This window comes from Aricia agestis, chromosome 18 (genome assembly GCF_905147365.1).
Source record: "Aricia agestis chromosome 18, ilAriAges1.1, whole genome shotgun sequence".
NCBI lineage: Eukaryota > Metazoa > Arthropoda > Insecta > Lepidoptera > Lycaenidae > Aricia > Aricia agestis.
The window spans coordinates 4,281,654-4,303,918 of record NC_056423.1 but is presented as its reverse complement, the minus strand read 5'-3'; the positions used below and the strand labels follow the sequence as shown (position 1 = coordinate 4,303,918).

Below are 22,265 nucleotides of genomic sequence, written 5' to 3'. Positions count from 1 at the left end.
TTTAACAATAGGTAACCTAAAAGCTAGACTCGAGAGAACATTCTTATACACTAACAAAATGGACACTAATTATATTGATCGAATATTGGGCTTTACAATATACAATAATAATTATTATATTGGTTTCTTTTTATGAGGAGTTATAACTAAGGTTCGACTCAAAAGAGAGTCTGACAAATAAATAATGTTTTAATGACCTTTGTAGCTCAGTAGATGAATTGTTCAAGCTTTAAATAATTTTGAGTCCCATCAAAGAAATATAAACGTTTTTCTGGGCAATATTGATGAGTAAAACTATAAAATATCATGCATACTGTATAAGTAATTAATAAGACTTCCACTGCATTTATAACTCCCACACCGGTTTCGGTGACGGTGGCTGGTTTCATTAAAACCAGGCCAGTTACGCAGGAGCAATTTTTGATAGTGCCCAAGTGTGTGCGCAGTACACAAGAGCCCTCTCTATTCCTTTACTCTCATGACCCAGTGGGACGGAAGACCGAAACGACTGACGAGATATTAGGCGCAGGACCGACTTTTTATATGCCCATCCGACGCATGGATCATCTTACTTGTCAGACAAGGTGATCAGCCGGCATTGTTCTAAGCAAACTTGGAAATAACATGTTTCCAACGCGGGAATCGTACCCACGGCCTCCGAGTCAAGAGCCACGCTCTAAACCACTGGACCACGGAGGCGTTATAAATTATAATAAATACTTAAACAGTACAAATTTGTATTTTAGCATAACAGTCGATAAATATAATGTTTAGGCACGACATACAATTGTATAATTACATCAAGTGAAAATGTAAGAAAATGCACAACGATTCGAAGAATTATAATTTTATATATTAGGTACACTACGAAGAAAATATCTTAATCTTTGGTGTTCTTGTAAGTTTTAAAGTGTACTTACAAATAATTAGCTAGTAAGAATATAGCCCGGTCAATAGATAGAAAGAAATAAAGAACAATTTTGTCTCTTTCACTCTCGGACGAATTTAATGCTATCTCATTTCAACATTTAAATGTAAAGAACGGCATTGCAAATGCTTTTGTTTGTGAGTAAAAAGGCATTTGTCTTTTTAAATGCCTAAGTGTAAACTCTCGTTCATAATTTCAGTCTATCCGGCGACTGGACTATACCACATTTTTTTTTACCTAAATTAAAATTTTGTCCAATATAACACCAAATAGAATTTTGAAAAAATAACAACCATATTATGAGCTATACTAAATAATATTAAAACTAAAACCACAGCCTATTAACACTACAACTAGTAAAAAAGTAGAGTAAGTACAACGAGCAAAATCACACCTACTTAAAAATATAAAAGTACTTAAGTATACACATACAGTCATACATATGGCCCAGAATATTATATTAAGTTTGTTGTGAAATAAATAAATCAATTCCATGATGGTATTTTGATTTTCAGTCGTTTTAAAAACCATAAACCTCAAATTATTATAAAAAAACACTGTATATTTTAAAAATGCACTTTACATCCACACATTTTCCACTGCCGTTACAGCTATGGTGCATTGTAAACATGATTACAGTCCCTCAGTTCTACTAAATTAATCCAACTTTCATCCAGTTCTGATCCTATCATGCAGTTAAATATAATTATAACGAAAGTTTACGTTATACGTGTATATGAGAATGCTGATTTTGTGTTTGATATGATACAAGCGAAATTATGGTAAAGAGCTATATTGATTTTGGAATAAAAAAATACAATTGAAGTACTAATTATGAACAGTAAAAAATTATATTAATGTAATTTTATGATTACTATTATCCAACTCAAATCACACTATAATTATCTATTTTGAATTAAAAGACTTAAAATATGTATAGTTGTATACGTAAAAATACAATTCAATTTAAATATTTCAATAAAATTCTAGTATCTAATGAAGACTTTTTAATACAGGACATATTAAAAAGTAACGAGATTCAACAAACAACAGGCAAAATGGAAGATTTTTATGGCAACATTGAGTGTGGAATTTTATGGTAACTACTTCTATTGAAGCAAATCTACCTTTTCTACTCTCTAGACAAGCATCTTCGAGATGGCAGTGTAACAGTCCACTATTTCTGATAAATTCTATTTATAGACTAAAGCCCGAATTCTAAAAGGTTTAAAAGTTTGGGACTGTGAAATCCGGAATCTAAAAAATTCGGGGAAAATTCATAGCACTGACTGAAATTAGCAGCGCTGCTGCCGCACTGCATGCGTCGCAATGTGAATGCGCTCTAAAAGTGCTAATTTCAAGGCTGTGAATTTTCCCTAAAAAATTGGATTCCAGTAAGTCCCTGTTTTAACTTTAAACGCGTTCATGAATCGGCTATCGTTCTAAATACTTCTAGAGTATCGCACACTATTGATAAACCTTCTACTTTATTTTAGGACCAGTATTTGATTTTGGCTCGGATACACATAGCACATTTGGAAAAATACTTGCAAATAATTTTATTCGTTATAATGGAAACAAAACTAAAGTTTTATATTACACGATCTATACGAAAAACACCTTAAAACAAAATATAATTCGGTCGTATAGAAATTCGTCAATCAAACACCTTAAGAGACGCTATTTGTCTCTTTCACTCGCGCACAAATAATATTACTATCTCGTTCCCACCGCCGACTCCAAATAAACTTTAGAATTTAGGCTACATTATAGTATAGTCGCCTGATAAAGAGAATTTAAGTGTGGTTGGAGATGAGACAAAATATTTGAGCACGGGTGAAAAGACAAGCAATGAAAGGTCAACGGACGAATTTCTCTCTGTCCTTCGACCGGACTGCAGGAATGTCGCTCAAAGTTATGTCTTCAGTTGATTAGATACTAAAGAGTTTTTACTCCGCTTTCCAACTGTCATGGAATAACAATCTCCTTTCACATAAATGCACATTACCTTAATCTAAATTCCCTAAATTAGAAATTGATGATGAACACATTTCGATAAGTGGAAACACTTGAAATATACGCGTAATGTTCATCAAAATATACACGTAAACTTTATAGCAGGGGCGTAATGTGACTTGACGGAGCTCCGCATAAAAATTAGTTCCGGGGCCCTTAGAAAGGGTAAAGATTTCTTAAAAAAGGAAAAAGATCATAAAATGGGTAGGTCCGTGGGCCCCTTATAATATTATATTAATTATATTGATACGGCAACGTCACTGTTTCGAAGTATTATAAATCCCAAAGGATTTACAACGGATAATAAAATATGTACTTTACATCGTAAAGCCCCACATCACGCAAAAAATTCCGAATGACTCTACGTAACAAAAAAATTATGAATGTCATTAACCAAATGTCCATAACAAACGAAAAACCTTAAAACCAGGGGAACGATTATACGATAACCTGCCATTAATATTTGGCCACAACCAGGTTTGCCATCAGGTCGAAGCTGTTTCCATCAGGGTTGACGGTGAGCTGGCCGGCCGGGGTGTCCACGAGTAGGAAGCCGAACTTGTCCATGCCGTGGATAGTGCCCGACACCCGCTTGCCGTCCTTGTCTATCACGCTGATCTGCTCCGCGCTGGAAAGAGATGCCGAATATTGAGTGTAAGGTGGGGCACCCTACTCAAATCAAATCAAAAATATTTATTTCCAAATAGGTTAACAAAGTTAACTCTTTTAGAACGTCGTGTCTACATGAGGCCTACCACCGGTTCGGGAACTACCCCGCCGAGAAAAACCGGCGTAAGAAACTCGCACGTACGCAGTCGATATTTATTGCCCCGTATTACCTATTGTGCAATATTATTGAGCGTTCAGGGTTAATATTGAACATTGCCGCACCTTTCAATCTTATTGTAAAATAAATTATTGTTCAATGTTATTGTAGGTTTGCTGCCTAAGTTTTACGATATTAAGTCACAACGATATAGTTTGCTTTGGAAATGTTGTAGTAGGTTGGGACATGAATTTTATTGATTTGTTTGTTTTTATTGATTGGTACCTTCGTTATGTTAAAAATAGTATATCGTACATTTTTCCATTGTAAGAAGTATATTTTGTTGTATTAAAAGTACATATTATTTACATTATACATATTACATCTTTACCAAATTTCGACAAACTCAGTTAGCGGTTTGAGCGTAAACACTAAGTATAGATGATATTACATTCACTCAATATATTACAGTCATACAAAATACATAATTATTATAAAGATATTTTCGCAAAAAAATCCAAAGCGCCTAAAGTTTCATCAAAACCATTCAACTCACCTATGCAACCAATACTTGTAGTAATCCTCGAAGAACTTATGTCCGTTATCCGTGGCCATGTCCGCTAATATCCGTTCGAGATGCGAATTGAAGCGGGCGAGGAACCACTCGACACTGAGGGGGGGTAGATGAGTATTGTGGAGGGCGTTGTATTTCGATATAATGTCGTTGACGCACGTCGTAGGCACGCTGTTTGATATGTTTACACCGATACCTGCAATATAGGTAATATTTGTATAACACTGGCTGATCCGGCAAACTTTGTTTTGACAAGAAACTTGGGTTTGAGCCTGTCGTATTATTTCAGATGTTGTATGGAGATTGGAGACGTTGTTTATGTGTGTGAGAGTGGCGTAGAGAGAGCGCTAATATACATGGGCGTAGCGAGGTACGCCCCCCGCCCCTCCCCAAGATCTATGGCCCTCCCCTATATAGAATCCTAGCTACGCCCATGCTAATACATATAATGCCATGTTTTCGAAATTCAAATACAATAATGTCCGTGGACTGTGATAATAATAATTTAGCGAATGTTGTCAATGACAATTTTGGACCCCAAAAACGGGACAACCTTTTTTTTAACATGGGGAAATGCTTTACACATCACCGGAAAATTAGGGATATCGGCCGGGGTATGTGGGACTCCTGAGTAGTCTACCCACTAAAACACCATGGTGCTCCACTCATCGCTTAAGGCAGAGTTGCGGGCACAATAGAACCTACCGTAGCTCTACCAGCGATCATCTACATTTTGCAGACCCGACACCACCCCGCTATGCGGGAGGCCGCGACTCTAAAAACGGGACAACCCTAAGGTTTACCCTTCTACTAATATTAATAGACGAAGAGCCAAACAATTATTATATGTTACTCTGTTACTTTTTTACATGTTTGATGTTTTTCAATGATTCTAGCGTCACTTTCAATCCGATAATACTAACCAATATAAATCCTAGTCTTGTCCTCCATCACATCAGCTGTTGTCATGACGCCGCCGATCTTCGCAGACCGCCCGTAGTAAATGTCGTTCGGCCATTTGATTCTGTAACAATACCAACAAAACATTGTAGCAATTGCGTTTTCTTTCCTATAATCGATTGAGTGTTTTTTTATATATAAGTGGAAATATAATCGATATCCTTATACATACTAATATTATAAATGTGATAATGTGTCTGTCTATCTGTTACCTCTTCACGCCCAAACCGCGGAACCGATTTTGCTCGGTATGGAGATGCTTTGAGTCCCGGGAAAGAACAAAGGATACTTTTAACCCGGCAAAATGTACGGTTCCTGCGCGAGTAAAGAATTTTGGCGCAACAGAGTAACGGGCAACAATTAGATTTTTTTGGCACAAATAGAGTAAACCGCTGTAGGGTAAGCTACTGTTTATTTAACGCAGGAAACTGAACGGATTGTAGAATATTCTCGGTCTTAGCACAAAAAACTAAACATCTGTTGAACAGTTGTTTTGAGACCATTTTGTACTGAATTTTTCTCTCAACTGTTCAACAGGTGTTTAAATCTTTTGTAGTAAGACCGATACGGTTATGTTTTTAAGCGTACGAACTTTCGGATTCTCGTTTCATAAAAGTCGCTTCAGCGGTTTAAACGCAAAGGAAGACACCAAACAGACAGGTGTATTTTGTATTTGAAATATTAGTACGGATATTTGTTACCTGATATCTAGACCCTCATATGGCGTCTCGCTTCGTATCGCGAGCACGGCGGCGAGCGCAGCCACGTTTTGTGTTAGCGCTATCCTGTCATTCATTTCCTGCCAGACCTGGAAAATACAATGGTATCCAATTGCCGTTGATTTCGTATAATTATTTTAATCTTAATTAAATTTAGTGACAAAACTTTATTAGCTATGTAAAGGACTTAGGCTGCGTTTCCACTGAAGCGGAGCGGAGCTTAGCGGTGCCGAATTGACCGATCACCATGCTCGAAATCTTCGCTGTCATTCCGCTGGAATAGCACGGTTGGTCAATTCGGGCACCGCTAAGCTCCGCTCCGCTTCAGTGGAAACGCAGCCTAATATTACGTTCACTATGAGATCTTTAAGGCGCGCCGCCTACTCGTGGTTTTCAAAACATTTCACAAAAGAAGATTAGAGAGTTGGTTGTTTCATTTCACGAATCATAACAACTATCGCACCGCTCACACCACACAGTTAAGAAAATTAATAATTTTCAGAGATTATCAATCCTATTTGTTTATATTTTAAGTTCAGTCTCTTATTTTTAACTCCTGATAAAATATATTAAATTACGAGGATGTAAATATGGCGATGCAAATATACAACACGAGATCATGTATCTTTCTAAAGTCTAAATAAAAAAAAACCGCTGGTTGTACTATCAGAGAAGTTGATTCCTAGACAGATGGGGGACCTAAGTAATTTGGTCGCGTTACGTCAAACCTATCCGATAGAGCACAGCTAACATTGAATTGACATAAGCCGACCAAATGACGTGGGTCTGTCAGCTGTCTAAGGCCGGTATAAATAGTCAGTACCGAGATGCATCTTGATGCATCTCGGTCTCAAGACGCGGTTCGGCTCTATGATTGGTCCAAATTTTGACAGCCAACCAATCACAGAGCCTGAACCGTGTCTTGAGACCGAGATGCATCTTGAGTACTGACTATTTATACCGGCCTAAGAATCAATTTCCTCAATGGTACCTGCACAGACAGCACCGCCTGCCCCGGAGGTGATATAAACTGGTTGTGGGCGCGGCCGCGGCCCGCCAGCTGTTGTCCCGCCACCACCGCGAGGCCGGCCAGCGGCGCGCACCACGTGGTCGTCGTCCCCACCACAGGCGAGTACAGGAGCACGCGACCCACGGTGGTTGAGGTCAGGTTCTGAGGGGGAGTGGTAGATTGAGTAGAAATAATTATAAACTTATTGAAAAATAGTTATACAATCGACATATCGCAGCCATCTGGTTTAATCTACGATTCGATTGAATGACTAGCGCTTTCATTGAATGACATCATTCAATTGAATGACTCGGCCGAACGTTGATTGAACAATCGACTCTCAACGTTCAACTAATAACATAGCCCTTTAAAGAGAGCGGATATTAAAATAGCATAGCCCTTGAAAGAGAGCGGACATGAAATCAGTCAGGTAATTGAATGTATTTCAATTTCTACCACTGCGGCGCTAGCAGTCACCAAAACAAATATAGCGTCAAATAGCTTGCACAGCTGATAGTACTGTTGATTTTTTTAAATTTTTACTGTAAAGTGCGGTATTTGTAATAAAATAATATGACAGTGTGGATTAACTTATTATTACGCTGCCAACGGCTACTTAAAAAATTATAACATCCCATTTAACGACTTCATTATATTATGTCTTTTAGTCAAGACATTAAACGTCACAGTCAACGTCTTGACGAGTTGTATTCTGTACAACGTACATAATATGTGTATTCCGCTCAGTGCCGTAAATAGGGCGGTGCCACCGGTGCCCAGGCACAGGGCGAAGACTCTTGGGGGGCGCAAAAATGGCCAGACCAGGCAGGTATATTATTTTATACAACATAATTTTCCACTGCGCCCCTAGTGCTGCACAGTGTGGGTGGTATAATCATAACAGGCGAAAGGCCTACGTGATATCGGACGGCTCGCCTGCTTGTTTTCCCATATCAGTTCTTTAAAAAAAGTTTGTTTTCCAAAATTTTAGTAAGTACCTACATATATTGGTCTACCAACAGTCAACACCATGTTTTATTTTATCACCCTGAATGAAATAAAATAGGCCTATACATAGAATTGCCCCTATAATATCTAAAAGAAAAACAAGGGCGCACTCGCACAGGGCGCAAAAAAGGCTATTTACGGCACTGAATTTCCGCTTATCCCTTGGCTCTGCCTTAAGCGTAAAAGCAGGAACACTGTTGGGGTTTTAGTGGGTATGCCTGGGCGCAGCCTTCACCACCCTCAGGGAGTTTTTTTTTAGGTGTGATCAAGGCATCAATCAAATTCAATTATAATTTGAAATTCACTCACCTTAAGGTATGTTTCGTAATCAAACGTTTTGGGTATTTGTGAGATGCGCACAGGGAGATGATTGTGTGAGGGTGGATGGGTGGGGCTCTGCCCCGGGGTCAGCCACTCTATCAGCGCACCGTTGATGGACATCCTCTTTTTGTGGGCTTCTGGCAACTCGGACAGGAACTTGCTAATTATCTGAAAGAGGGTTGCAACTTGCAAGTGAAGTGACTGATCAGGGTAAGTTTGGTACAGGGTAAATTCAGACACGGGGTAAGCCCGGATAATTCAACTGAACAGTAAATTATTCAGTATTTTATCGCTTGGAAAGCGGTGCGCTAACTAATTTTGATGCGCTGTGGTATCAGGAAAATAATAATATTTGCAGTTTTTAGCCTGTTTGAATTATTCGAACTAGCCCTGTGTCCAATTTAACCTCGATTAGGCTGTTTACAAACACGCCGCAACGGCACCGACACCGCCACCGCCAATACTCATCCTTGTATTTCTATGGGCCCTTACACACGGCGCCGCAGCATCAGGGGCACGGTATCGGCGGCGCCGTGTGTAAGGGCGAATAGCGCGGTGGCGGTGCCGCTGCCGCTGCATCGCGTGTGTAAACTGCCTTAATGATATCATAAAAGTACTCCGTACAACTACATTTCAATGTCACAGGAGGGACATTAGAATATAGTTATATTACATATTTCCCCCTTACTAACAAAAAGATCCAAATCACTGTTAATACAAAGGTTGTAACTTGTAGTCAGTCATATTGTCCTTGATTACGTTAGAAAAGTAGCTCGGCAGCTAAGCACAAAACACTGTGTAACAATACCGTTTTTATGGTGTGGATCTTTTTATTAGAAAATTTAAATTAACAAACACTAGCGTAGCGAGTTCATGAAACGTAGGCCGAGTTATACAAAACATAAGTACGGTTTAGCGACAAATTATGATGTGATTTTGCTGCCAAATCGCAAAAGACCGCCGCTGCGTGCATTATATACTTCGGTCGCCAAAAAGTTGCATTTGTAAGCAAGAAAATATCAATTTTTTAACCTTAAATTTTAAACTTAAATCGAATACAAATAAGTGTTATGATTAGCGACTGAAGCACGTAAGAATATATGTGCATGATGCCTTTAGCTTAAACATATAGATGAATGCAATTCAACTCCACTCTCATGAAAATTGAAACTATCGTCTATAGAAAAAGATGACCCATTTTAAAAACTTTGAAGCACTTAGAACAAGCACAACGTGTTTTTTTATTATAAGATGACGTGTTTTCAAGCACACAAATCCTTTAAAACATCTACATGCACGCAAAGGTTGCAAGACATGTTTTTTTTTTGTTTCAGCTTGTAATAGTAAGAAAAAGTGTAGCGCGATTTAACTAAGACGCAGCGCCATCTATTTGTCGCGCATTAAACTAGTTTTACATAAATTTAATTTACATAATCTATGGCATGCAAACTGCAAAATGTTTTTAATATGATATATTTAACGTAGTGCGATATTAGAAGCGCTTAACGCTATAGCGTAACGCTATAGAGGAACTGTTTTGAAATGTTAGTGACAAGTTTTCAAACATATCTTGCAATCTATTGAACATACGGTATCGGATGGTGAGCTCTCACCAATCACAGAGTCAGGTCCGACCAGCCAAGCGTCCACTATGTTTTTAAACAAATACGGCATTAGTGTCGCTTAAGACTGAAGTCTGAGTGATGGTTAAAATTTTACCTTACATTATTGATTAAATAAAATCATAATTATAATAAAAAAGAGTTTAATTTCTTCACTTTCTTGACAGGCTATAATATAATATAATGCCTGCTTTGTTATATCGTACCTATATTGCAGAAATATGGAGTAGGATATAAATAAAATTGTCGCATTATAAAATGATGTACCGTCAATTTCGTTACAACGAAATACAATTCACAGAATTCCTCCATAATTTAACGAGTATTATGTATAAGATCGAATAAACACACATTAATGTGACTTGCAAACTTTTGAGATCAAAGTTTACTGGATCTCTGCCAAAACTTAAATGTGGAACACGATACAGATCAATAACTGTGGTTATTAACGACCGAGTTATAGCCTAAGCCTAGTCACTGACTACGTGGGAATCGGCCATTGACAGATTATATTACAAGAGAGTCTATGTATATGTATAAGTCTATGACCTAAATTCGTGTTCGATGTCCGGGCTATAGAAAATATGTTTTAGTTGCTTAATGTTTACTTCAATATAAATGTATGTTGTCGTGTATTTACGCATTTATAGTGGAAATAACATTTACATAATTCTAAGATATAATTTTCTACTTTACAATGCTTGATGTCTATAAATTAAAAACTTAATAATATTTTAACCTGATTTAATTAGTATAAGATCGCCTATTCGTACAGTTTATGCATTAATGCTGATTTTTACTACTGTGAACTGTCATGACGTGTACATTTAGTGTGCAAATAAAGTGTTTACTATTTAATACGATCGTGTTTAATAAGCCTTTATTCCATGTTTGATTAGCAAATACGTTAGTGTTTTATGTGCCATCGAGGAAATTGATTCCTAGGTAGACGGGGAACCCACGTAATGTGGTCGGCTTATGTCAATTCCATGTTAGCTGTGATCAGTCGGATGGGTTTGACGTAACACGACCAAATTACTTAGGTCCGCCATCTGCCTAGGAATCAACTTCTCTGATAGTAACACCTAATATTTAAGTACTACCTAAGTCCAAATACATACAAAACAATATACACTCACTTTTTCGTCTCCAAAGAAGTACCCTTCAGTATAGTCGACGGTGGGTATTTCGCTCATATCTTTGACATGCAAGCTGATGATATCTCCTAGTATTTTGAATAGAATTTCGTATCTACTCTTGTTGTACTTTGGTCCTTCTTCGCCTAAATACTCCGCTGGGTCAGTTTCTAAGTGGATCTGAAATAAATTGTACTGAGTCAGAAATTACAGAATAGGTTTAAAAACTGAATTATTGCCTATTCTGTAGTAGAACATTATTGTTTTTCTTCCATTAATATGTATCGAAAGGAGAGAGATAACTTTTAAGTTCTAGCCATGTGCAGAGCTTAATTTTCACTTTGCTTTAGTTAGCTGGGTACTTTTTATATTGATAGGTGCATTTGTTGAATAAATAATAGTAAATTATTACAACTCGAGACTGACGGTGACCATTGTTTGTGCGACGGGGTAGCGATGGACGTTGCCATGGTGACGTACTTATTTAGTCACTTCAATAAAATAATACGGGCGAAATACTTTATATGGCAAAGAAACGTTTGCCGGGACAGCTAGTAAATAAATAAATATTAGCAAGGGACTTCGGGACAATACTAAATAGGTACTCAATTCGATAATATTATAAAAACTGTCAGCAAGAGTCCACATTGGGAGCCAATTCTAGAACATCTGTTTTCAATTTGTTACATACTATATACTGTTAAGCTAGTGACTAGCATTAGAATGAAAATGATATTCCAATTTCAAAAATTGGAACTCCACATCTATTTTCCTTAGTGATTACTGATTACACGATTTAAGTTATAAATATGGAGAGAAATAGCCAACCTTTTGTTAACCCTATGCAGTATGCACTACTATGCATACTGCAAACATAACATAGAAGCTCACCTGTGAGAATATGGACACACCGTGGTTGGTGTTCTCAGCGACCTGTATGAGGGAGGGCGTGCGCCAGGTCTCCTCGTTCGCCAGCACTTCCACGAACAGCTCGTGCTCCAGTACACTACAGAATAAAAAAATTAAAGAACGATATAAAAATAATAATGTTCTCTTTGTTAATCAAAGTCAGGTCATATGCTACACTGATTTTGGTAGCCGTAGATGAATTAAAATTTTATTTTAAACGGTCACTCCAGATTTATTGTATTGTGCCCAAGTGAACTAAGAAGATACCCAAATGAGATCTAGACTCTAACTGACTTTTTGTTTCTCTAGAATTTACATTCTAGTCACAACAGAAATAGCGCCACGCATGGGAGTACCCAGGATTTTAGCTAGGGGGGGGGGCAGCATTAAGCATACCTGTTTCGAGAAGATGGACGGTCTGGTATATTGAAACAAAAACTCATGAAAATTGACTTTTATTAATCTGACTGAAAATATATTTTGTTTCATTTTGCGCAGAGTAGGCAACACGTTTTTAATTCCCACAGGATTCCCAGGATTTGACATTAGTCTTCGCAAGCGAAATCTCATTTAGCGATAAGTTATGTCAAACCGCATACATTTTGATAACGAATTTCGTCATCGTTTTTAACGAAAGATACTTTGGCTAGGGCTTAAAAAGGGAACAAAATATAATAATATTTAAACTTTAGTTTGAAGAAAAAAGTACTTTGACAAACAATTCCAAAAAACCCAGACTGGTGCTAGTGCTAGTGTTCCTAATGATATTAATAAAGGCTACTTCTAAAATGGACATGGCACGACATTCAGACACAAAAACACTGTGCGTTATTTTAAAAAAAGTGCAACCAAACTGATAAATAACAGTAGTGTAAGACAACATAGACATCTATGTAATATTACTATTATATTTAATAGTAATATTATATTATGACACAATAGCCATGCATAAAAAGCAAACACCAAAAACAAGAAGGGGAAACACAAAAAGATTTGGAATTATATAACGAATTTTGCATACCAACATATATTATTATCCGTACTGGCTCTGCAAAATTATAAAACACGGATTAGATATGTTTTATATTTAATTTTGAAAAATATCGGAACAAAATAAATGTTTCAACACCAATCACCACCACAAAACACCAATTCAACACCATTTTGTATAAAAAGCAATTAAAAAGAATATGTCTGTAAGCGATTTGCGACGTACTTGTGAGTTGGATATAGTGAAATAGAGAATAAAGGTGAGACCGCACTACGCGACACTACACGACACTTCACGTTCCATAGCACTGACGTTTTAGCGGGCCCCTAGACGATCAATTATATTGTGCAATATAACGTATCATGCAATATTATTGACGGGCTATGGTTAATATTGAACGCGCCTTTCAATCTTATTGTCAAATACATTGTTTAATAAAATATTGTTCAATATTATTTTAGGTTTAGGGGCTGCCTTATAAACGCGAAGCTGACGATTTCCAACCGTCAGTTCTATCATCTATGGAACGTAAATTGTCGCGTCGTGTCGCTTTAGTGCGGTCTCGACTTAAGAGCGAGGCCATATTGCTTCGTTACGTTGTGTCGTCGTACCAGAATAACTCATAGTATGCCAAATCTGCGCTGCGTCGACGCTGCGACAATACATAACAAATCACCCTCGTGCTAAAACTTTACCGCACCAATGGCTGCGCGTGCGCACCAGTAGTAGGTCAATCACAGCAGGTTGTCACGAAATTTTTATTCATTAATTCGTTGAAATACTGCAACCGACGTCGCAACGCATAAACGCGAATATATTATCTAAATTGAGGCAGCATTGCCGCAGCGGAAAAGCAACGTAACGCAGCAATGACCCTTCGCTCCAATGGTGATTACGTGTAGTTTAGGAAATATATTTTATGCAGTTAATTGCAATTTAGTAACAACCTTTACCTGTCTCTGTCGTTCATTGGGAGAATGACAAGGACAGCATGTGATCTAAGCGCCATATAACCAACAATTAAATATTAGTATGTGTCTTCGTAGTAAAAACTACTGCAAATTTTTATACATAGTATAGTAGGTAGGTATAGTGCGTTTTATAATAATATAACTAAGTGTATTTAGTGTAGCAGGCATGTGTAAGCAAATAGGCATAACATTACACATTATTATATACTATGGACAAAGTTTTATAGTAAGAAATATATAAACATCCCATTTCTAATCTACGTATTAAGGTACAAGTTGGAAGCCGACTACATGAAGCGGCAGCAGACGACGTGTCGTCGCGACACTACTGGTTTCTATGTATTTCTATGTTGTCGCTAGCTACGGAGGGTATTTCATAGAAATACATAGAAACCAGTAGTGTCGCGACGACACGTCGTCTGCAGTTGTCGCGTGTCGCTCGGTTCCAACTTGTACCTTTAGGGTGAGGCTAAACGAGCGTAATTTGTGAGTTGGTCGCGTAAATATCTTTTCATACAAATCATGACTCACCAAATTACGCTCGTGTGAATCAAACAGGACCTTTGTATGAAACAGAATGCAGCAGAATTTCTGCCAGCCAAAATTCTGCGACTCACAACTCACAAATTACGCTCGTTTGGCTTCACCCTTAGAAATGGAATGCTTTACCATTTTTTGATATGTAACAAAATAGCTCAGTTTTCAAGAGATGGCACTGCGGCAACGCAACGATATTCGATACGGTTTTACACAATTCCCGTATGACTCGCAATCAGAAATGTTTACCGTCCGGTCATTGGTCAACATTGACTCGAGACTATAGTCGTTGACCAATAATGGCGCGGTAAGCAGCCTTAGGCTGAGTTTCCACCAGACATGTGTTGCGAGGAATGTGTTTTTGAGAACCAATAGAATCGCTTCATTGACGTGAGCTTGCCATGACATCGCGCAGCGCAGCGATGTTATTGGATCTTAAAACACATTACTCGCAACACATCTCTGGTGGAAACGCAGCCTTACCCTAGTCCAGGGGTTCCCAAACTGTGCGCCGTGGAAAGGCAAGAGAGGCGCCGTGAGTCGATCCTCCATCTTTATCCGAAACCACAAATATCAAAAAAATAAAATTATAATATTGATTAGGTGAAGCAGGTAGATGTTTCAATATTTGTTCATTATTATTTGCCTGCATTATCTAACTATAATCATTAAAGGTGTTTATTTATGTAGCTTTTTCTAATAGCTAGGTAGAAAAAGATTGGGAACCCCTACCCTAGTCAAACGGCATTGTGAATCAAGACCCAAAGTTTTAATTTAATGTATACCAAACAAAAAAATACATTGTTATTTTTGTTCAGTACTCAATTATTTTTAAGCTATTGTATCGCTTTTATTGCGGGCTTTGAGCGCAGCGACCGAATCAAGAAATTCCGTAACGAAAATAACATAACACACCCCACTCCGACCGACACAGCACATTCGGATCGGTGCGGCGTTGCCAGACTTCGACACGGTGTTTGTGTGTGTGCGCGACGTATGCGAATTATAAGTTGATAAAAAATGGTATGCAATAGCTTTACCGCGGCAGTCCCCGAGCGCCACACGTGTTTTGATCTACTTACTGTCTATCGCTTTCAGATGAGAACTGTTTTTTGGCGGGCGAGGCCTGGAAGCACAGCACGTGGTGTTTTAGTTTCACGGCCTTCCACTTGTCGAACGAGAACTGCACTATCTCGTTTTCCCTTATCTGAAAAACATGTTTTGTTAAAATACTAAGGGCCTGTTTCACCACCTTCTGATAAAGTGCCGAATAGGCTATTCACAACTTTTTTGACAGATTTGAAGGAGTGGATAGCCTTATCAGGAAGTGGTGAAACAGGCCCTAAAGGGCCAGGCCCAAGTATTTGTATAGTCTAGTCTATAACTAGACTATACAAATATATAAGTCTATACCTCGGTAACAGGGTAAGTTCGGAGTTACCCTGTATTTTTTACCCAGGGAAGTTATAAACAGGCTAATGGCTTGTTTCACCACTTCCTGATAAAGTGTCGGATAAGCTATCCACAACTTTTTCGACAGATTCTCCATACTTGATCTGTCAAGTTAATAGCTGGTGGATAGCCTAATCGGCACTTATCAGGAAGTGTCACCAGTCACCACTACACAAGGCTCAGGCCCTAAGTCTTTAAATTTACTAGTTACCTCTACTTAATTCGTATAATTTCGAGGAGATAATCTTGTACGTTGTTAATTTTGTATGTAGGGCAATTTTAAGTAGAAAGCACTTTCTAGCTAGGTTTCTGGGAAGGAATATTATCTATTATGTAAAGATTTAACTAGGCTGAAAAATAATTATAATTGTCATACTCGAAAAAAAACATTATCTTGTGCACGCACGCAAGTACGCTCGCACGCACGCACAAACGTACACATACACGTTAATACTTTATTAATTGACCCTCAACAGAGTAACCTTTGTCGTGATCGAGCGCCATAGCGTGACAGACAGACATAACAAACAACTTTATTATTTACTGGTTCGGTGCCAACATTACTAATTTAGCCCTTAGGTGTTACAAAGGTCAGGGTAAATGTTTCAATTTTTAATTGTATTTGAAGATGGTTGAGAAAAGTGATACGAAATTCAACGGGTCATCTAGTAAAGAATTAATGGGTAAATAAATAATAAATACTGTGGCAGTGTGTGTAAGTACGTTGGCAATTCAACAGGCATGAAAAAGCCAAAAGAAGTATAGGATTTTTCGTCTTAACTTAATTCAACTCACAACATGGAATTGTAAACTTTATGTTATGCGACTTATAGAGTTGCACGATAAAACGACTTAACGCCAACTCAACTAACAGCATTCAATTGAATGTAAAGGCGAGACCGCACTAAACGACGCGACGCGACACGTCACGGCCAAATATTCTTATTTCTTTGTATGAAATCGTATGAGGTAAGTCGCACTACGCGACAACGACGCTTCACGACACAAAACGTCAGTTCTATGGAAATTGGAATGTGAACTGTCGCGTTTAACGCCAACTCAACTGACAACGTTGAATTGAATGTGAACTTTATGTTGTATGACTTAGGGCCGCGCCACACCGGAATGGCAGCGACGAGGCGAGCACTTTCAGTGTGCTTGAGAAATCGCGGCCGTCGGCGGCCGCCAGCGGCCACGAGCGGCCACAAACGGCCGTAGACTTCTCAAACGATTATTACAATAATGAAGATAAAGTTTAAAATCGTATGACACTGAAAGTGCTCGCCTCGCCGCTGCCATTCCGGTGTAGCGCGGCCCTTAGAGTCAATTCAGACTGCAACGCGACGCGTAGATGAATTTATTTTGTATGGTTTCAATTGCGTGAGACGACGACGGAGACGTCATGCAAATCTGTCAATTCAATACTTTAGAAATGCATCTACGCATCGCGTTCCGGTCTGAATTGACGCTTAAGAGTAAAGCCCTCACCTCAGCGGTCCTATAATACGGCACGACAGACTGCAGTAGGTCGCTGCATATCGCGAGTAGCCGGCCACCGTCTAGGAAATACCGTAGAAGATGGGGCGTGGCCTCGCCCGTGTTGCCCACTACGGCTATCAGCGCGACTTTGCCTCGCCACGCCCCCGAACACAGCACGGTTAGAGGCACCGAGTATATTGTGTACCTATGAATTTCATAAAATGTACCATCGAGGAAATTAATTCCTAGGCAGTTCACGGACCTGCGTCATTTGGTCGGGCTATGTCTATTGTCAAGTCAATGTTAGTCGTGATCATAAACCTAGCGAAATAGAGCAACAATCTCGAGCTGACAAACGAAACCAAAATTGGTTTTCATCTGTGTGAAAAATATGTATACGTATACACTTACACAAGCATGATTGGACATGAATTCTATGAGATTAATTGTCAACGTGCGGCACGTGCCGACTGGACGTCAAAAAAGAGTGCTGCTGTCATGTATCACACGTCTCTTTACCAGGCAGTGTTACTAATAGTGACATCTCTCTTGCTCAGGCCTTTGTTTCTCTATTCCGCTAGGTATATTTACTTTATGGTCGTGATCTATTGGCTGCGTTTGACACAACGCGACCCAATTATGTTGGTCCGCCATCTGCCTATGAATCTATTTTGTTGCTGGTACAATGGACATACAATGTATTGCCTGATACGTTAAAAAGCGCTGAATAAACAAAGAAAAAACATGAGCCTTTTCTTACGTTAAAGAGAAAGAGTAACAATAACTATGACGTCATATAAATAATAATGGACGCCACATTGATCCCTTGAGTTGCGTCGTCGCAATCAAATGAACGCATTTTATATAATTTTTACATTTTTGGGACAACGTAATAAATAACGAATAACGCTGGTGTAGAGATATTAACGCACTAATGGCTGCGCGACCACAATATAATAGGCCAAACAGAACGCTGTCTCACTCTCTCCTTTGTCCTTTTTTGAAAATGGGAACATAGTATCCAACGACGCAACGATATGGAATTAAAATGATTAGGCCTAATCTACCCTAAACTGTTTGGCCCCAAGGTTCCCAAGGTCTGTAATTTGTTGATGTATGTGTTTAAGAACTCACCTTTCTGGATCCAGAACATTCTTCAACGTAGCAATCAAGTTGTTCTTCGCCACCACACTCTCAGAATACACAAGCACATCCAACCCCGTAGATTTGGGTAAGTCTATCTTTTTTTTATCAGATTTTTCCGACATACTAGAACTTGTTCTCTCTTGACTTGGAGGAATAAGTGACGTAACTCTTCTATGCGTAGTGACTGATTCTATCGTAGTCTCTATAGTAGCAGCGCCTTTGTTAGTTTTCCGTTTTCTACTCGGCGAAAGTTTTTGCCTGATATTTACAGTTTCGCTTCTAACTATAGTGCCTTCTAGAATTTCAGGAGTTGAAGATCGACTTGATGATCCCGACTCTTGGGACGGTTTTAATGAATCTTGTTTTTGATGAGTCTGTCGAGATTCTTGTATTTCGTCTGACTTAGGAACTATTTCTTGTTTTGGTTCAGGTTTCATTTCTTGCTTTGATCCCTTTACTGGTTTGGAAGTTGATTCTTCTACTTGTTTAGTTCTTCGTGATGATTCTTGCACTTGTTTTTGTTTCTGTAAGGTTCTTTTGCCTTCGGGTGATTTTACATTTGATTCTTGTGACGATGGTTGACTTTGTTCTTGTATAGACTTTTTATCAACTTTATGGTTGGCTTCAATTTTTTGCGGTGACGCTTGAACTTGTTCCTGGATTGACTCTACGTTTAATACTTGTGGAGGTTCCGATTTTAATTCTTGTAAAAATGTTTCAATCGGTGTTTGCGAAGATATTTCGTATGATTCCAGCTTTGGTTCTGTTACTGTTTCTTGCAACTTTGCGTTTTTATGATTAGCTTCTATTTCTGACGGCGACTTTTTGGATGTTTCTCGACTCGTTTTCGGTTCCATTTCATCCGACAATGCTTTAATTTGTTCTTCTGGTGACTTTTTGTTTGATTCATCAGTAGGTTCTGATTCTATCTCTTGTGATAACGCACGAATCAGTTCTTGCGTTCGTTCGTGGTGATTGTTTTCCTCACAATGATTAGAGTTATTACTTTCGATATTTTTTTCACTAGAATCGGGGTGTGTTTGCGGTGGACTTAATATTTGACTGGGTACTGATGTTATGTACGATTTAGCCATTTTATTTGAATTCACAAATACTTCTCTATACATGTGTTTTAAGATGCCAGAGTAGTACGTCCAATCTAAATCTTCTGATGTCTTATGTGCCTCCTTTATTATCTTTTTCAGTGTATTAATTTGATCATCTTCTGGTTGATATGGCATTCCAGTTGCATATACAGCTTCAAAGAGAAAATATATGTTATACTTATAAAAACTGGCTACCAATCAGAAAAAAACTAAGGTAAAATATACTTACTCTGTATCCTTGTGACGGGCAATCTCTCATTTATAATCAGAGATCCATATAGGAACTTGTAACACATTTCTAATAGTTTGTTAAAAGGTATAACCGCTATAAACTCCAAATTCTTATCAGCTCTCCAAGCCCACACTTGGCCTAATGACTCCAACTGCAAATAAGTAATAAAATAAAGTTTAATATAATTTATTATAATAAAAATGCAAAAAGAAACTGTTAAAATATTTAGTTTGCTTTTATTACTTTAAAAGTAATTTATTTTATAAATGTTAAGAAATATGCGTGGCGGCCACAAAGGAAGATATTTCTACCGAGCGAGAAAGCATGCTTGGTCCGGTCAAAGCCGTCTGGCGTCATTTCAGAGGTTGTGGGTACCGCCGCAAATGTAATGTTATTCTTAATTTTGGTATTTCCCATTCATAAAAAAAATGCTGTCAACATTCTACATGTGCCAAAAATGCTTTGTAATAACGTGTAGGACAATTAGCAAGCAGTGACGGATTAAGACTACTTGATGCTCTAAGGCTTAGAGCATCAAGTAGTCTTAATCTAAGCAATCCATTCATGTGGGCCCTCTATTCGTATTTCAACTAGAATCTTCTCTCTTCTTAGGTCTTTGAACCTTTACTACTATATATACTTATACTTCTGATGCCTTTAGACGTGATGCCCTAGGCAATTGCTTAATTTGATTAAGGGTTAATCCGTCACTGTTAGCAAGATATTTGCATAATTACTGGTATAACATCATCTTGTGATTGATCCTCGCTGGGCTCCATTTCACATTCAATAAACACACACAACTTTGGCGTCGGATCAGGCTGCTGAAACACATTACTGCTCCACAGAGGCAAGCCATTTGCTATGGAGAACCATCGGTTGATATCTATAAACTGTATCGGTCGGAGTCTACACATTCTTGTAGTTTCAGTTATTTCTATAACATCAGTTATGTAGTGCACCTTTCTTTCTATTATAAGCTTCGCTTTAAGTGGACTGATACCTGTAAAAAAAGTTTCAAATATTTTCTTTACATAGAGTACACTTTTGGAGTCAAACGCAAAAGAGATATAATATACTTAAATATCTACTATAAGTTTGTAAAATTAAAATTTCTTAATATGCAAAATTATAATCATTGTGAGACAAGACTTTGTTTTTAATACTGATCTAATACACATATTATAATTAGCTATGTGACGTATATCTTTATATCTGGTATGAACATAATGAATTCTAATAGGATGAACTCTTTTTAGATTGTTTGTAGCTTAGTCTAAATGCCTGTAAACAATAATCATGAAACCTAGAAAATACAACACACTTCACCACACAATCTATGATATAACATAGATATAAGCATCACTAAAATAGACATAAAGCCTAATAATATAAGATCTAATTCAAGCTCAGTTGAAAAAGCAGAGAATTACGCTTAAATTGTTTATTTTATAAGGTTGTTAGATGATGCAGTGTAAAGTTGTGTTCACATTTAATAGAAAATTAGCCATTTTATATTAATGAGTTTAATAACACATGATTCTCTGGTTTTAAAATGCAAAAAATCAGAAGATTTAGCACACACACAGACAACAATAAAAACCAGAAGTTAACTAACTATTAGTAGCTAAAGACAGAAGAGTAACTTCAGCAACATTGTCATTGTGTTTATAAATATCTCTGTAACCCATTTCGTATGTATCACATGCAATCTCTGCAAAACACAAGTGTTAGGAATAATAATTTAATATTTTCTAGAGAGTGGGAGCAAAAACAAATTTATTAGGAAGAAAGAAGGATATTGGAGAGAAGAAACTAATATAAGTACAAAAGTATAAAGCACATTTTTCGTGAATATTAAAGCCAAATAATAATGTAGTTTAGATTAACAGTTATTTTAATATACTTAAGTAAGTATATACCCAACCCATCAAATATTGATTTCTGACTAGCCTTCCTAGCTGTTACATAAGTAGGTACTATAGCAGTATAAATAAAATTTCCTGTAAAATAATGTATCAATTAATATTAAAAGAGGTAATATAGTTACCTGATGAAAACTTGTAAAGAACAGCACTGGACTTCCAACTCATAAACTTCAGGAGATGCGACTTCAAAGACCGCATCCTCCACGCATTTATAAAAGTCATTGCTAAATAAAACGTTGTCACGAGCATATTTATTATAATTTACTTTAATTTCGTATTTAAACTGAGGACATTGGTGTTACAGAATTTATCGATTTGCTGCTAATACCATTCTTGAAGTTTTATGATATCTGTTAAAAATATGATCAACCATTGATTATTACTCAATAAATGAGTTTTAAATATTAAAAGAATATTAATTCGTGTAGTTTATTTTAAAATTTAACTTTGATTTC

At 37.6% G+C, this 22,265-nt stretch overlaps 1 protein-coding gene across 3 annotated transcripts; it reads right to left on the bottom strand.

Moving 5' to 3' along the window:
• Positions 1-2,860: 2,860 nt before the first annotated feature.
• On the bottom strand, positions 2,861-22,196 carry LOC121735948 (biotin--protein ligase). Of its 3 annotated transcripts, XM_042126952.1 has the most exons (16): positions 21,933-22,196; positions 21,501-21,596; positions 20,620-20,885; positions 19,880-20,033; positions 18,533-19,802; positions 17,408-17,603; positions 15,550-15,674; positions 12,990-13,016; positions 11,951-12,065; positions 11,063-11,239; positions 8,290-8,469; positions 6,955-7,134; positions 5,946-6,052; positions 5,208-5,308; positions 4,267-4,480; positions 2,861-3,572 (listed from the first exon to the last, which is right to left on the bottom strand). In XM_042126952.1, exons 1-16 carry the CDS (start codon positions 22,057-22,059, stop codon positions 3,401-3,403), a joined length of 3,507 nt encoding a protein of 1,168 aa, XP_041982886.1. In that variant the 5' UTR covers positions 22,060-22,196; the 3' UTR covers positions 2,861-3,400. The 3 variants fall into 3 exon arrangements, with proteins under 3 accessions (XP_041982886.1, XP_041982887.1, XP_041982888.1); XM_042126953.1 differs by lacking the exon at positions 12,990-13,016; XM_042126954.1 differs by lacking the exon at positions 21,501-21,596.
• Positions 22,197-22,265: the final 69 nt, after the last annotated feature.

Excerpts from the sequence above, each read along its gene's own strand:
- LOC121735948 (XM_042126952.1), bottom strand. The coding sequence starts at position 22,059 with ATGCTCGTGACAACGTTTTATTTAGCAATGACTTTTATAAATGCGTGG. Across the intron at positions 21,597-21,932 it reads TCTTTACAAGTTTTCATCAG|AGATTGCATGTGATACATAC; the intron begins GTAACTATATTA and ends TGTGTTTTGCAG. Across the intron at positions 6,053-6,954 it reads AGGCGGTGCTGTCTGTGCAG|GTCTGGCAGGAAATGAATGA; the intron begins GTACCATTGAGG and ends TGTATTTTCCAG.